Source organism: Thalassophryne amazonica, chromosome 1 (assembly GCF_902500255.1).
Source record: "Thalassophryne amazonica chromosome 1, fThaAma1.1, whole genome shotgun sequence".
NCBI classification, from domain to species: Eukaryota; Metazoa; Chordata; class Actinopteri; order Batrachoidiformes; family Batrachoididae; genus Thalassophryne; species Thalassophryne amazonica.
Window position 1 is genome coordinate 2984916 of NC_047103.1, and position 13817 is coordinate 2998732.

Genomic DNA, 13817 nt, shown 5'->3' on the forward strand with positions numbered 1-13817 from the left:
GCATGAGAACTGCAGGTTTCAGCCAATCGGTGGCCAGCACTGATAGACGTATTTAGACTTATGGGTAAGTTACGGTTGGCATACGCTGGCTAAATCATCAAGGTGTGGCAGGGCCTTCAGTAATGTTTCTCTTCCTTCTCACAACACTTCAAATACGTTTTGGTGTTAAAGACACCAAAGGATGAAATGTTTCAAGTGTTATTTTGTCTCATTCTTCCTGCAAACACGTCTTAAGGTCCAACAATACGGACTCACTGTCGGTGCCGGTTTTGTTTTAAAGGTCTGCACATATTCTCTACTGGGGACAGGTCAGGACTGCAGGCAGGCTGGTCCAATACTCATCCCCTCTTCTTCTGCAGTCAAGTCTTTGTACAGTAATGTGTGCAGAATGTGGTTTTGTATTGTCTTGTAGTAAAATTCATGGACGTCCCCGGAAAAGACGTCATCTTGAAGGCAGCACATGTTGCTCTAAAATCTCAGTGTACTTTTCTGCATTAATGCTGCATCTCAGAGTGTAAATGACCTTTGACAAGGACACAGACACAACCCCAGACCAGGACAGACTCTGGATTTTGGACTTGTTACTGATAACAGTCAAGCTTCAACTTTGAACATTCACGTTTTAAGTGACATGTATGTATGATGTTCACCAAAAGACCAATTAAGCTAGCCAGATCCCATGTTTTCTTGGAAGGGGAAGAACTGTGCTTGTGAACCAATTCTAATATCCCTGAGTGATATCAGACCCAAATCTTACGTTCAAAAAACATATCAAAAAGGTAAATCACACTGTAAAGTTCAATCAATCTAATTTTAAACAGATAAGACCGTTTATTACAATAGATGCGGCCAAATCTTACTTACACTTCATGTCACATATAGAGTATTGCATTACAACATGGTCCTTTGCAGGAACAACTGTACTGAAACCAGTAGAACAATTGTACAAAAAAGCCATAAAAATATTGGACCAAAAAAAAAAAAAAGATTTCTCATCACCGTCCAATCTTAGAAAAATATAAGCTTTTAAGTTTTGAGAATTTCATGCTATTTAAAATGTGTTGTGTTGTGTACAGGTCCCTACACAATTTGGCCCCACCCCCTCTAAGGAACTACATTAACAGGAAAAGTAACAATGAAATTAACACCAGATCCTCCGCTAGGGGTGATTGTGAGATTAAATTTAGAAAAATTGTCTTTGCTCAAAATGTACTCTCTATTAGGGGCAGTAGCATGTGGAATACTCTGCCAACGACAATCAGGTTCAGCCCCACATTTGCTTTATTCAAGATACAGCTTAAAACATGGCTGAAAGAAAACCAAACCTGTAATCATTACAGGTTAAAGACATGCGAAAACAATATACTTTCATATACACGCACACAACAACACATAGGTAAGCTTATGCACACCAGCACTTTAAAGAGATAGTGCAGCTGTATCGAGCACTTTACCATCGCGACAAAGCACTTTAATTCAGCATCTTATAATAAAAATGACTGTACCTGTACCTCAGTACTTTCCTGCACATAGACCTGCACTTTATACTGAGACAACAGCATTTTAACCTCCATCTTGACCGGAACAGATAACTCCTCCTTTATATGGCTCTGGGTTATATTAAAATATGACACTGTATTATATTGTAAATTATTATCACTTTACTGGGGCGTTGCTAGGCTGGTATCGTAGATTTACGTCGACGCTACCTGGCTATACCCGCCCGCTGTGTGTAAACAAATGACGTCATAGCGCACAGCCCAAGAACTGTCTGCAGGGCGTGGGGGGGGGCTGTCTGCAGAGGAAAAGATAAAAAGGCAAAAAGGCAGCGCACGCGCCAGCTGACACGACAAAAGTTAAGTGAGCCAACTTTTTATGTACGCATTACGCGTTTTGCATCTCAGTAAAAAGTGATAATAATGCAAATAACATGCTGTTGTCGTGCAGTATGCATTTTCTGAGTCCCTCTGTTCACGCCCAGTCACCCATTTTGGGCGACTGGGTGTGAACGTTGGGCCTCTGAAAATGCATACCGCCCTCCAAAAGCATGTTATTGTATTATTATCAATGTGTTTTTATGCTTGTTAAATGCTCTGTGTTTTATATTTTATGTCTGGGAACTACGGATGGAAATTAGCATTATGCTAAATCTGGCATATTTACATTAAATTGTGCGCTATATATATATATATATATATATATATATATATATATATATATATATATATATATATATATATATATACTGTCTGAAAACGTATTGTACGTTCATTAATATGCACTGTCCCTATCAAATAAACCAATAATGAAATGAATGAATGAAATGACATTTGTTAATGCAGCGATGAAAGGGGGTGATGAAAAAAAAACAGAAAATTTTTACCAAGGGCCAAAGGGCCGAAGCCCCTAGTGAGAGAGTGGGGGAGTCTGATGCATTAAAATCTCCAAAAAATGTAATTTATGTTGGGTCAGGTCAATTTTTCCACCACAGTCTTTTCACACAACTTGTATTGTGCTACCAGCCAATAATCCAAAAAACTGGCTTTTCTTGTGGCTCAGAAAAGAATACAAGAACTCAAAAATAATAATTCTCATTATCAATTCAAATGGAACAAGAGGAGTATTTAAAGCACAAACTTGTTCAATCTTCACTTACTTCTGAGTTTTCCTAGTTTTGGCAGGAGATTTGGAGATACTGATTATCTCAAATTCTTCCTTACAAATGTGTTTTTACTTTAAGATGAATTTCTGATTACTGTACATTTTGAAACTTTTCTTACATTAGAAAACTTTATTTTTAGACTAATGAGATAGCATGAAAAGTAATGTTTACATGTAGTAATGGTAGATATAAACATTCATTAAGCAAATGTTTAAATTTCTGATGTGGGACAAGGAATATATTTCTTAAAATATAAAGAAATATTAACTTGTGGTTACAGCAGTAACAATTAAAACCTGTGTAGCTTTATTTGGTAAAAATAAAAATAGTTCAAACACTCAGCTCAACAGTGACTGATTCAACATCAGCAGCAGCTAAAAAGCTAATTTAGCTGCTAAAGTAACGTCACATATTACAACCCTTGGCAAAAATTATGGAATCACAGGCCTCGGAGGATGTTCATTCAGTTGTTTAATTTTGTAGAAAAAAAGCAGATCACAGACATGACACAAAACTAAAGTCATTTCAAATGGCAACTTTCTGGCTTTAAGAAACACTATAAGAAATCAAGAAAAAAAGATTGTGGCAGTCAGTAACGGTTACTTTTTTAGACCAAGCAGAGGAAAAAAATATGGAATCACTCAATTCTGAGGAAAAAATTATGGAATCACCCTGTAAATTTTCATCCCCAAAACTAACACCTGCATCAAATCAGATCTGCTTGTTAGTCTGCATCTAAAAAGGAGTGATCACACCTTGGAGAGCTGTTGCACGAAGTGGACTGACATGAATCATGGCTCCAACACGAGAGATGTCAATTGAAACAAAGGAGAGGATTATCAAACTCTTAAAAGAGGGTAAATCATCACGCAGTGTTGCAAAAGATGTTGGTTGTTCACAGTCAGCTGTGTCTAAACTCTGGACCAAATACAAACAACATGGGAAGGTTGTTAAAGGCAAACATACTGGTAGACCAAGGAAGACATCAAAGCGTCAAGACAGAAAACTTAAAGCAATAAGTCTCAAAAATCGAAAAATGCACAACAAAACAAATGAGGAACGAATGGGAGGAAACTGGAGTCAACGTCTGTGACCGAACTGTAAGAAACCGCCTAAAGGAAATGGGATTTACATACAGAAAAGCTAAACAAAAGCCATCATTAACACCTAAACAGAAAAAAACAAGGTTACAATGGGCTAAGGAAAAGCAATCGTGGACTGTGGATGACTGGATGAAAGTCATATTCAGTGATGAATCTCGAATCTGCATTGGGCAAGGTGATGATGCTGGATCTTTTGTTTGGTGCCGTTCCAATGAGATTTATAAAGATGACTGCCTGAAGAGAACATGTAAATTTCCACAGTCATTGATGATATGGGGCTGCATGTCAGGTAAAGACACTGGGGAGATGGCTGTCATTACATCATCAATAAATGCACAAGTTTACGTTGATATTTTGGACAATTGAAAGGATGTTTGGGGATGATGAAATCATTTTTCAAGATGATAATGCATCTTGCCATAGAGCAGAAACTGCAAAAACATTCCTTGCAAAAAGACACATAGGGTAAATGTCAACGAGCAGATCTGATTTGATCAATCAATCAATCAATCAATTTTTTTATATAGCGCCAAATCACAACAAACAGTTGCCCCAAGGTGCTTTATATTGTAAGGCAAGGCCATACAATAATTATGTAAAACCCCAACGGTCAAAACGACCTCCTGTGAGCAAGCACTTGGCTACAGTGGGAAGGAAAAACTCCCTTTTAACAGGAAGAAACCTCCAGCAGAACCAGGCTCAGGGAGGAGCAGTCTTCTGCTGGGACTGGTTGGGGCTGAGGGAGAGAACCAGGAAAAAGACATGCTGTGGAGGGGAGCAGAGATCGATCACTAATGATTAAATGCAGAGTGGTGCATACAGAGCAAAAAGAGAAAGAAACAGTGCATCATGGGAACCCCCCAGCAGTCTACGTCTATAGCAGCATAACTAAGGGATGGTTCAGGGTCACCTGATCCAGCCCTAACTATACGCTTTAGCAAAAAGGAAACTTTTAAGCCTAATCTTAAAAGTAGAGAGGGTGTCTGTCTCCCTGATCTGAATTGGGAGCTGGTTCCACAGGAGAGGAGCCTGAAAGCTGAAGGCTCTGCCTCCCATTCTACTCTTACAAACCCTAGGAACTACAAGTAAGCCTGCAGTCTGAGAGCGAAGCGCACTATTGGGGTGATATGGTACTATGAGGTCCCTAAGATAAGATGGGACCTGATTATTCAAAACCTTATAAGTAAGAAGAGGAATTTAAGTAAGAAGAGGAATTTTAAATTCTATTCTAGAATTAACAGGAAGCCAATGAAGAGAGGCCAATATGGGTGAGATATGCTCTCTCCTTCTAGTCCCCGTCAGTACTCTAGCTGCAGCATTTTGAATTAACTGAAGGCTTTTTAGGGAACTTTTAGGACAACCTGATAATAATGAATTACAATAGTCCAGCCTAGAGGAAATAAATGCATGAATTAGTTTTTCAGCATCACTCTGAGACAAGACCTTTCTAATTTTAGAGATATTGCGTAAATGCAAAAAAGCAGTCCTACATATTTGTTTAATATGCGCTTTGAATGACATATCCTGATCAAAAATGACTCCAAGATTTCTCACAGTATTACTAGAGGTCAGGGTAATGCCATCCAGAGTAAGGATCTGGTTAGACACCATGTTTCTAAGATTTGTGGGGCCAAGTACAATAACTTCAGATTTATCTGAGTTTAAAAGCAGGAAATTAGAGGTCATCCATGTCTTTATGTCTGTAAGACATAAAGACATTTGATACAGGTGTTAATTTGGGGAATGAAAATTTACAGGGTGATTCCATAATTTTTTCCCTCTGCTTGGTCTAAAAAAGTAACCGTTACTGACTGACACAATTTTTTTTCCTGATTTCTTATAATGTTTCTTAAAGCCAGAAAGTTGCCGTTTGAAATGACTTTAGTTTTGTGTCATGTCTGTGATCTGCTTTTTTTCTACAAAATTAAACAACTGAATGAACATCCTCCAAGGCCGGTGATTCCATAATTTTTGCCAGGGGTTGTATTTTCACTCACTCACCTTTTTGTCCGTTGCTCAAACTCATTAATCTTGTGATTTAGACTCGCAGACTGAGAGTTAAACTCACACCTGTATGCTAACAGCATTAGCATTTTTAGCAGCTGGGAGCTTCACCCGTTATCTCCACTTAATGCATGATTACTGGAGGAAAAACACAGCTCATAATTTTTAATGTCCACAACAAAGTAAACCATTAAGAAAACCATTGCGCAGTCCCCCAAAATATGACTTAATGTACTTTCAAAACCAAAACAAAAATAACCCTTCTTCTTCTTTGGAAATTACTGAGGACTTACACACCAAAACGGTGCATTACCTCCACCAACTGTTTGGGCATGGAACTGAAATTAACTGAATGAATGGATTCTGCGGTGTGTTGTCAAAATAACCCAGAAACTTCCATCGTGTGAGCAAAAACCCGGATTTCCAGTAATTCCCTGAAAACTTTCATCACCTTTAATCTAAATCCATGTTGTAGTACTTAAACAAAGGTTTTCCAAAGTAATCTCTTGCCCATATGGTTATATCAGCTATTGATGAATAACGTTTCTTGATGCAGTGCTGTCTGGGTGTTCAGATTAGGCTTGTGCCCTGACCCCAATCTTAACTTTTTTGGGAACATGTTGCAGGCCTTAAAAAGCAGGAATGGATGTATATTACCAATCTGATCAGCTGGTTCTTTTGTCGAAGCTCTCGTTTAGAGATATGCTGGTGACAGACAAACAAATGACTTCCTCAGTGGAGGTAATAGCTTGGATTGACCTGTGGGGACCTGATCAGGTGGGTGAGGCTCTGCAGTCTGAACCGAGGTGACAGATGCTGTTGTAAGCACTGGTGAATGGGCGCTCTTATATTTTCCAATTCTTTTGAAGGTGCTGATGATGTAAGTGAGACTGTTGCCTCTGAATTGTTGCTTAAATGGCGTTAATGAACCCGTTAAAGTGCCTACCGCCTCCGCGCACTTTCACAGTCTTGCTGCTGACATTCATAAAGTCCAAATCGTGACTTTGACTTTCTGTTTGGACGCCTACAAGTGAGAGACTTTAGAGACAAATGGAGAGGGACAGATGAGGAAAGGTGAGGTTATGTAAGAGTGGTGGACAGCCCAGAGCATCCTCTCACCCAACCCAAAAACTGTTCTATAGTCTGCTTGATCCAGACTGAAGACTGATTTAGGAATTTTTTTAAAGAGATTATGCATCCTCGTCCAATGGTGACTGTCATCATCATGGGAGGACACGCCCACAAGGTCCAGTGAATGAATGTACATGTAGAAAATGTATTTCCATGAGAAACAAATAAAGATTCTGGATGCTGGACTTATTTCAAGATTTCATTCACTCAGAAGCTTCACGCATCCCATCCCAGGAAAATGGAGCCGTGAAAGTGGACAAAAAAAATAATCTCTAAACAGTGATTTCAATTAAGAATGTAAAACCCAAAGCAAAGACATGTATCAAAGCACAACCCAAAAACTGAGTGTGGACAGAGGAGATGAGTGAAGGAAGCCACCAAGACACCCATGACAACTCAAAAGAGTAACCAGCTTAACTGGCTGTGACTAGATGTCTACTGGTCAGTAGATGGCACTGTTCATGGCAGTGTGAACAGCATTTGCTGCCACACATTCGCTAAACGTGCTGAATCAACTTAACAAACCGAATTTTCAGTTTTCAAATGGCCTTTTTTACAAATGAAAAAATGACATATTTACAAATAGATTTATTTATTTATTTATTAAAACCCACCACACGTTGCAGTAACGTGTGTTATACCAACCAACCAACCACTCATGTCAAGAAACTAATTTACCCATAATGCACTGTGGCATGTGTGTCTAAAAGCTAAAACCTTCAAAATTAGTACATTACTTTAAAACTAAAACATATAGCTGATACAACCCCAATTCCAATGAAGTTGGGACATTGTGTAAAATGTAAATAAAAACAGAATACAATGATTTTCAAATCCTCTTCAACCTATATTCAATTGAATACACCACAAAGACAAGATCTTTAATGTTCAAACTGATAAACTTTATTGTTTTTGTGCAAATATTTGCTCATTTTGAATTGGATGCCTGCAACATGTTTCAAAAAAGCTGGGACAGTGGTATGTTTACCACTGTGTTACATCACCTTCTAACAACATTCAATAAGTGTTGGGGAACTGAGGACACTAAGGATTTGTAAATCATTGTATTCTGTTTTATTTACATTTCACACAACATCCCAACTTCATTGGAATTGGGGTTGTATTTTCACTTTACAAAATGACAGACGTGATGTTAATTTCAATAACTTGTCTGGAATTAGTTTGTTTACATTTTTAACAATAAGTCAAAACTGTCTGCCTGTAATTTTTCATATTTTTTCAATTTATTTTCATTTATATAGCACCAAATTGCAACAGAGTTGCCTCAAAACACTTCACACAGGTAAGGTCTAACCTTACCAACCCCCAGAGCAACAGTGATAAGGAAAAACTCCCTCTGAGGAAGAAACCTCAAGCAGACCAGACTCAAAGGGGTGACCCTCTGCTTGGGCCATGCTACAAACATAAATTACAGAAACAATTCACAGACGAATATACAAGAAATGCTATTGGCGCACAGGACAGGAGGATCGCCAACACGAATACAACTCCAATCTCTGGATGGAGCTGCACCTTAAACAGAGAGAAAAAACAGAATCAGGCATCAGAAATACTGTATAATTTGTCAGCATTAAACAACAAGAAAAACAGAGAAATACTAAGGTGATCGCCAGCCACTAGCCCTAAACGTCACTAAAAGACCCAGAATTTAGGTAAAGTTGAGGCCGCGGCACGCTCCAATTACTAATAAAATGAATTAAAAGAGTAAAAAGCGTAAAACAAAACTGTACCAGTATGCTAGTCATATGAAAGGGAAAATAAGTGCATCTTAGGTCTGGACTTGAAAATTTCCACAGAATCTGACTGTTTTATTGACGCAGGGAGATCATTCCACAGAACAGGGGCACGATAAGAGAAAGCTCTGTGATCCACAGACTTCTTATTCACCTTAGGGACACAAAGTAGTCCTGCACCCTGAGAACACAAAGCCCGGGCCGGTACGTAAGGTTTAATTAGGTCAGCTAGGTAGGGAGGTGCCAGTCCATGAATAATTTTATAGGTTAGTAGCAGAACCTTAAAATCTGATCTCACTGGGACAGGAAGCCAGTGAAGAGATGCCAAAATGGGTGTAATGTGGTCGAACTTTCTGCTTCATGTCAAAAGTCTGGCTGTACATGACTTGTGTGATATGCCGGCAAGTCTGTATGGTGTGAAGAGAAATTGTCTTTCTTTTCCCCTCCCTCTTCCTTTTGCTCTTCTCTTTCCTTTCTTTATCGTCACCCTGAACACTGGAACTACGAGATTTTAATTTTAAATTTGTTTTTCTGCAGCTGAAAATATAGAGCTCTGTTGTGACACACTCAGTGGGCTGCTGTAAAATCTGACTAAAGAGTTTCATTGCCATCTCCTGCGGAATAAAGTTCAGGGTTTACCCTGATGTGGATCAACTACACATCACCACCACTGAAGGTTCTTTACGGCTTCAGACACTGTGAAGGATTTTACTGGACTGTGGTGTTGAGTGGTTTTGGGGGGTTTTTGTGACAAGTGTGGAAGCAGCAGCTCAGAATCTGGGTCCTTCTGATATGAAGTAGTACAGTGGCCTATGTGGGCGGATGGGACAGTAAACTGTTCTGTAGCCTGTATGAGATAAAGTCATTCTGGCACCTCACAGAACAGACATGATGATGTCACCAGACATTTAGGACAAATAATACTAATGGCCTGGTCACACGGCACTTAACGAAGGGCAACGAAGCCCAAACGAAACAAGAAATCTGGACTTTCGTCGGCATCGTTTAACCTTTGTGCAGCTTCGTTGCTGCAGCTGGCGCTTCGTCAGGATTTTTAAAATGTTGAAAAATTTGAACAAATGCCACTGAAAACTTCATTTCATCTGTATTTCGTTTTGCTGTCATTCTTGACGGTTTTTTATCGTTTGCTTAGTTTTTATAACATTATCGTTTAGTTTGACTTCGTTCAACCAGCTGTACAGTACAGAAGCCAGTTTGTGAGCGTTTTTGTGGAGGAGAGATACAGCTCCTCCGCAGCGGTGCTGGTGTGTGGTGTGGGGCTTTTGCCGCTGTGTGTGATGTGGCGAATACTGCCACGGTCATGCCGTGGTTCTGTCCAGCCAGGAAGAATTTGTTGGTCTCTCCGCCAGCGCACAGTAGTCCATGATCGTGGTGTTGTGCCAGTGCTGCGTGCACATGAGGAGGGAGTTGCTGCACAAAAAGTCCGGCCAGAGCTGCAGCATTTTGTCCATGAATTCTGAAGAGCTTGCTCTCCTCCAGCCTGTGCAGAGAGAAGAGCCTGCTGGACCTTTCTGACAGTTCAAAAGTTTTGAGGAAGTGATCCTTGATCAATGCATATTTGTTCGCAGTGGAAGGGCTTTGCAGGAGCGCCATCGGCCTCGTTTGTTTCTGTGGAGTTGCTGATGGCCAACACGATCGTTGATGGCTGTGTATTTGTTAGCAGCAGGGAGGGTTTGCGGCAGCGCAATCAGAAACGTTTAACCCAGTGTGATCAGCTGGAGAGAAGGTGAAACGTGTGCAAGTGCGTGTGTGTCTGATCCACGTACACAGTGCCTGTGCATGCGTGAGGTAACCAGAAACAGCAGGGTTTTGAAAAAAAGGCAAAGAGAGAGACAGCGCTAGCTATCTGCCCCCCTCTCTCTTCCTCTGTCTCATACGCATGCATTTCAGGTGTACAGACAGCGATTAGAGTTTTGGTATTTGAGAGATATGAGAATTATTTGGCATGTTTGCAGTGTGTATTATTTTGGTGCCGTATTTAGCGTGTGTAGTAGTTGTGGAATGTTGAACAAGCGCTTCAATTGTTTGCTTGTTTTTTAACTGGAGCAAGATGGAGCACGCAGCGTGTCATCAGAGTCTGAACCAGACAGTGGATCCACCGACGTGCACACAGATCTCCACAGTGGGTCAGATCACGCGCTTCTGTTTGCAGCTGACCTCTGTCCCAGCACCGAGTCCTGGAACGCAGAGCAGGATACAGACACACACTGCTCCAGCAGTGGCTCCAGGCACGTTTCGTTTAAAGCGTGGAGATCAGCGTTGCTTTGGTTTTGTTTTGTTCCTCTTTCGTTCCTTTTGGGCTCTTGATTTGCAGGTTATTCTGTGATAAAGCTCGTTTATCCACCTTTTCTCAATGATTTGTGACTTTTTTACTTTTTTCCCTTCGTTCAGGAATCGTTGTGTGTGTGTGACCGAGCCTTAAGAGCATAACTTTACATACCCGCCAGCCAATCAGAGATGAGCAATTTTGCCATTGTGAGGTGGGTCAACGAATGATGACATCAAGCTAACCTCCATTCTTACTGTGTCTCTCCAGGTGACTCGCAGGACGTGGTCAACTTTGCCCTCTCAAAAGAAGGCGGCAATCTCTCGCTGGTTGAGCAGGCCAACTTCTGGCTCTTCTTACGTTTGGCCAAGACCAACCGCAGCCGTGCCAAAGTCACCCTCCACCTCTTTCAGCACCAACTCTCCAACAAACACACATCATCCTCACAGGATGACATCCTGCTCGCAGAGAAAACTGTGGACACCCGTCGCAGCGGCTGGCACACATTCTCGGTGTCGGCGGCAGTCCAAGCACTGCTTGATAGCGCTGACAGTCCGACACTGAAGCTCAGGGTGACCTGCCCACTCTGTGCCGATGCCGGCGCAACACCCATCCTGGTCTCTGGCAACTCTGGGAAGTCGTCTCGTTCTAACCAACGGGAACAATCCCACCGTCCTTTCCTAATGGCCGTGGTCCAGCAGGGGGATGGTAGTGACTCCCGGCGTCGCCGAAAACGAGGTCTCGAGTGTGACGGGAAGGTGCGCGTATGTTGCAAGCGGCAGTTTTTCGTCAACTTCAAAGACATTGGATGGAATGACTGGATAATTGCGCCAAATGGTTACCATGCCAACTACTGTGAGGGTGAGTGCCCCTCTCACGTGGCTAGCATCACCGGGTCCACATTGTCCTTCCACTCCACAGTCATCAGCCACTACCGCATGCGCGGTTACAACGTGTTTCAGAACCTGAAGTCGTGCTGTGTGCCGACACGGCTTCGTGCCATGTCAATGCTCTATTATGATGAGTATCAAAGGATCACCAAGACAGACATTCAGAACATGATCGTGGAAGAGTGTGGCTGCTCGTAAAGACAAGTCCCCCAACCACCGCAGGCCTGACTAAAGGAGCAAGACGCCAGAGGTCAGAACTATCAAACTCAGACACAAAGAATCATGGATGACAGAGATAAAATGCAGGGGATTTTAAGAACTGGTTTTATTTGCCTCTTCTATCTGTCACTAGGGGGCACTCTATGAAGAAGAAGAAAAAAACAAGCAAAGAACTTCTCCCAAGTCAGAAAAAGTCTTGATGGCACTTTCAGAAAATAAAATAAAATAAAAAGAATATCTAATATATTTTTGTTATGAAGTGGTGGAAGCAAGAAGAGAAACTTATTTATGTCACCGAGACGTTCGGGCACCACTCGACCAGTCAGAAACCGGAGAGACAAGCTGCCGAAAAAAAAAAAAATCAAAACTATGCAACTTGTTTCAAGTATTATGATGTTATTGTATTTTATATTATTTTATGACTTGGTTTTGTTGCATTTTTTGTTTCACAATTCTCAACTGTTTACTTGTTTAAAATAAGAGGAAGAAATTGTTTATTTGTAAAATACAGTGCAGAGAGTTAGAACTCATCCCTTCAGGCTTTTCAAAAGTTCTGACATCAAACCAAAAATCAGCAACAAATCAGATGTTTTTTTTTTAAACTCTGTGTCAAAATCAAAACAAATTTCTAAAACAAGATCTAATTTAAATTAAAATATAAAAATAATCAATGGATTGTATATTCACCCACTTTAAAAGAATTTATTCATCACTTTTACAGCCAATCAGACATAAGAACATTTTTTGATCATTAAATCAAGAAATAACATCACAGTTAGCTCTGACTTTTGGTTTGATGAATAATAAAAAGGGACGGTCCTTTGTTGTCAGCACTGTGTGTGTGTGTGTGTGTGTGTGTGTGTGTGTGTGTGTGTGTGTGTGTGTGTGTGTGTGTGTGTGTGTATTGAGAGATACTTGAAAGAAACAAGTTGGCCAGCTGCTGGAACCAAACACTTCTTTATGTTACCATGGTGATGTTATTGTTGTTAGTATTGTTATTATTAGTAGTCGTAGTAAGTATGTTAATAATAATCTTATTGTTTTGACTGAATTTGCCTTGTGTATTTTTTTAATATGTTTTTATGTTTTGCACTATAGTGATGATCGCTTTATAACTCACTCTCATTTCCAACTTGTCCAACACGACACATTGCCACTCCGATGTCTGCTGAAGTCATGGCTCCGCCCCTCTGGCAGGAAAGCGTGAAGCCTTCCTCGAGCACCAAAACTCTTCCAGTCTGGATCTTGATCCAAATTTAGTTTCTAACGTAGAGAAGTAAAGAGTGAAGCTAAGCTGCTTTGGGGAAAATTAGTCTCAAATTGCCAGATTTCAGAAAATATTCCAGACTAACAAACTTAAATTTGCTTCATACTTTCAAATGTTATTGGCATTAGTCCAAACAAACAGTGTGCAAAATGTTACCATTGTACCTTTTTTGAGCTATTGGGACTTGATTAACAGATATTATCTATACGGGGAGTTGAATACCAGATATGTGGATACTGGACTTGAATAACAGATATTTGGATACTGGGACTTGAACAACAGATATCTGGATAGTGGGACTTGAATAACAGATATTTGGATATTGGGTCTTGAATAACAGATATTTGGATATTGGGGCTTGAATAACAAATACCGGGACTTGAATAACACATATTGGGATACTCGGACCTGAATAACAGATATTTGGATACTGGGACTTGAATAACAGATATTTGGATACTGGGTCTTGAATAACAGATATTTGGATATTGGACTTGAAT

General features: G+C 40.4%; 1 protein-coding gene across 1 annotated transcript in view; it reads left to right on the forward strand.

The window, feature by feature from the left end:
- inhbaa (inhibin subunit beta Aa) overlaps positions 1-12522 on the forward strand; it is a 33385-nt gene extending 20863 nt beyond the window's left edge. The window contains exon 2 of the mRNA XM_034184141.1: positions 11212-12522. Coding sequence (XP_034040032.1) covers positions 11212-12029 — 818 coding nt within the window. The 3' untranslated portion in view covers positions 12030-12522. The remainder of the gene's footprint in view (positions 1-11211) is intronic.
- Positions 12523-13817: the final 1295 nt, after the last annotated feature.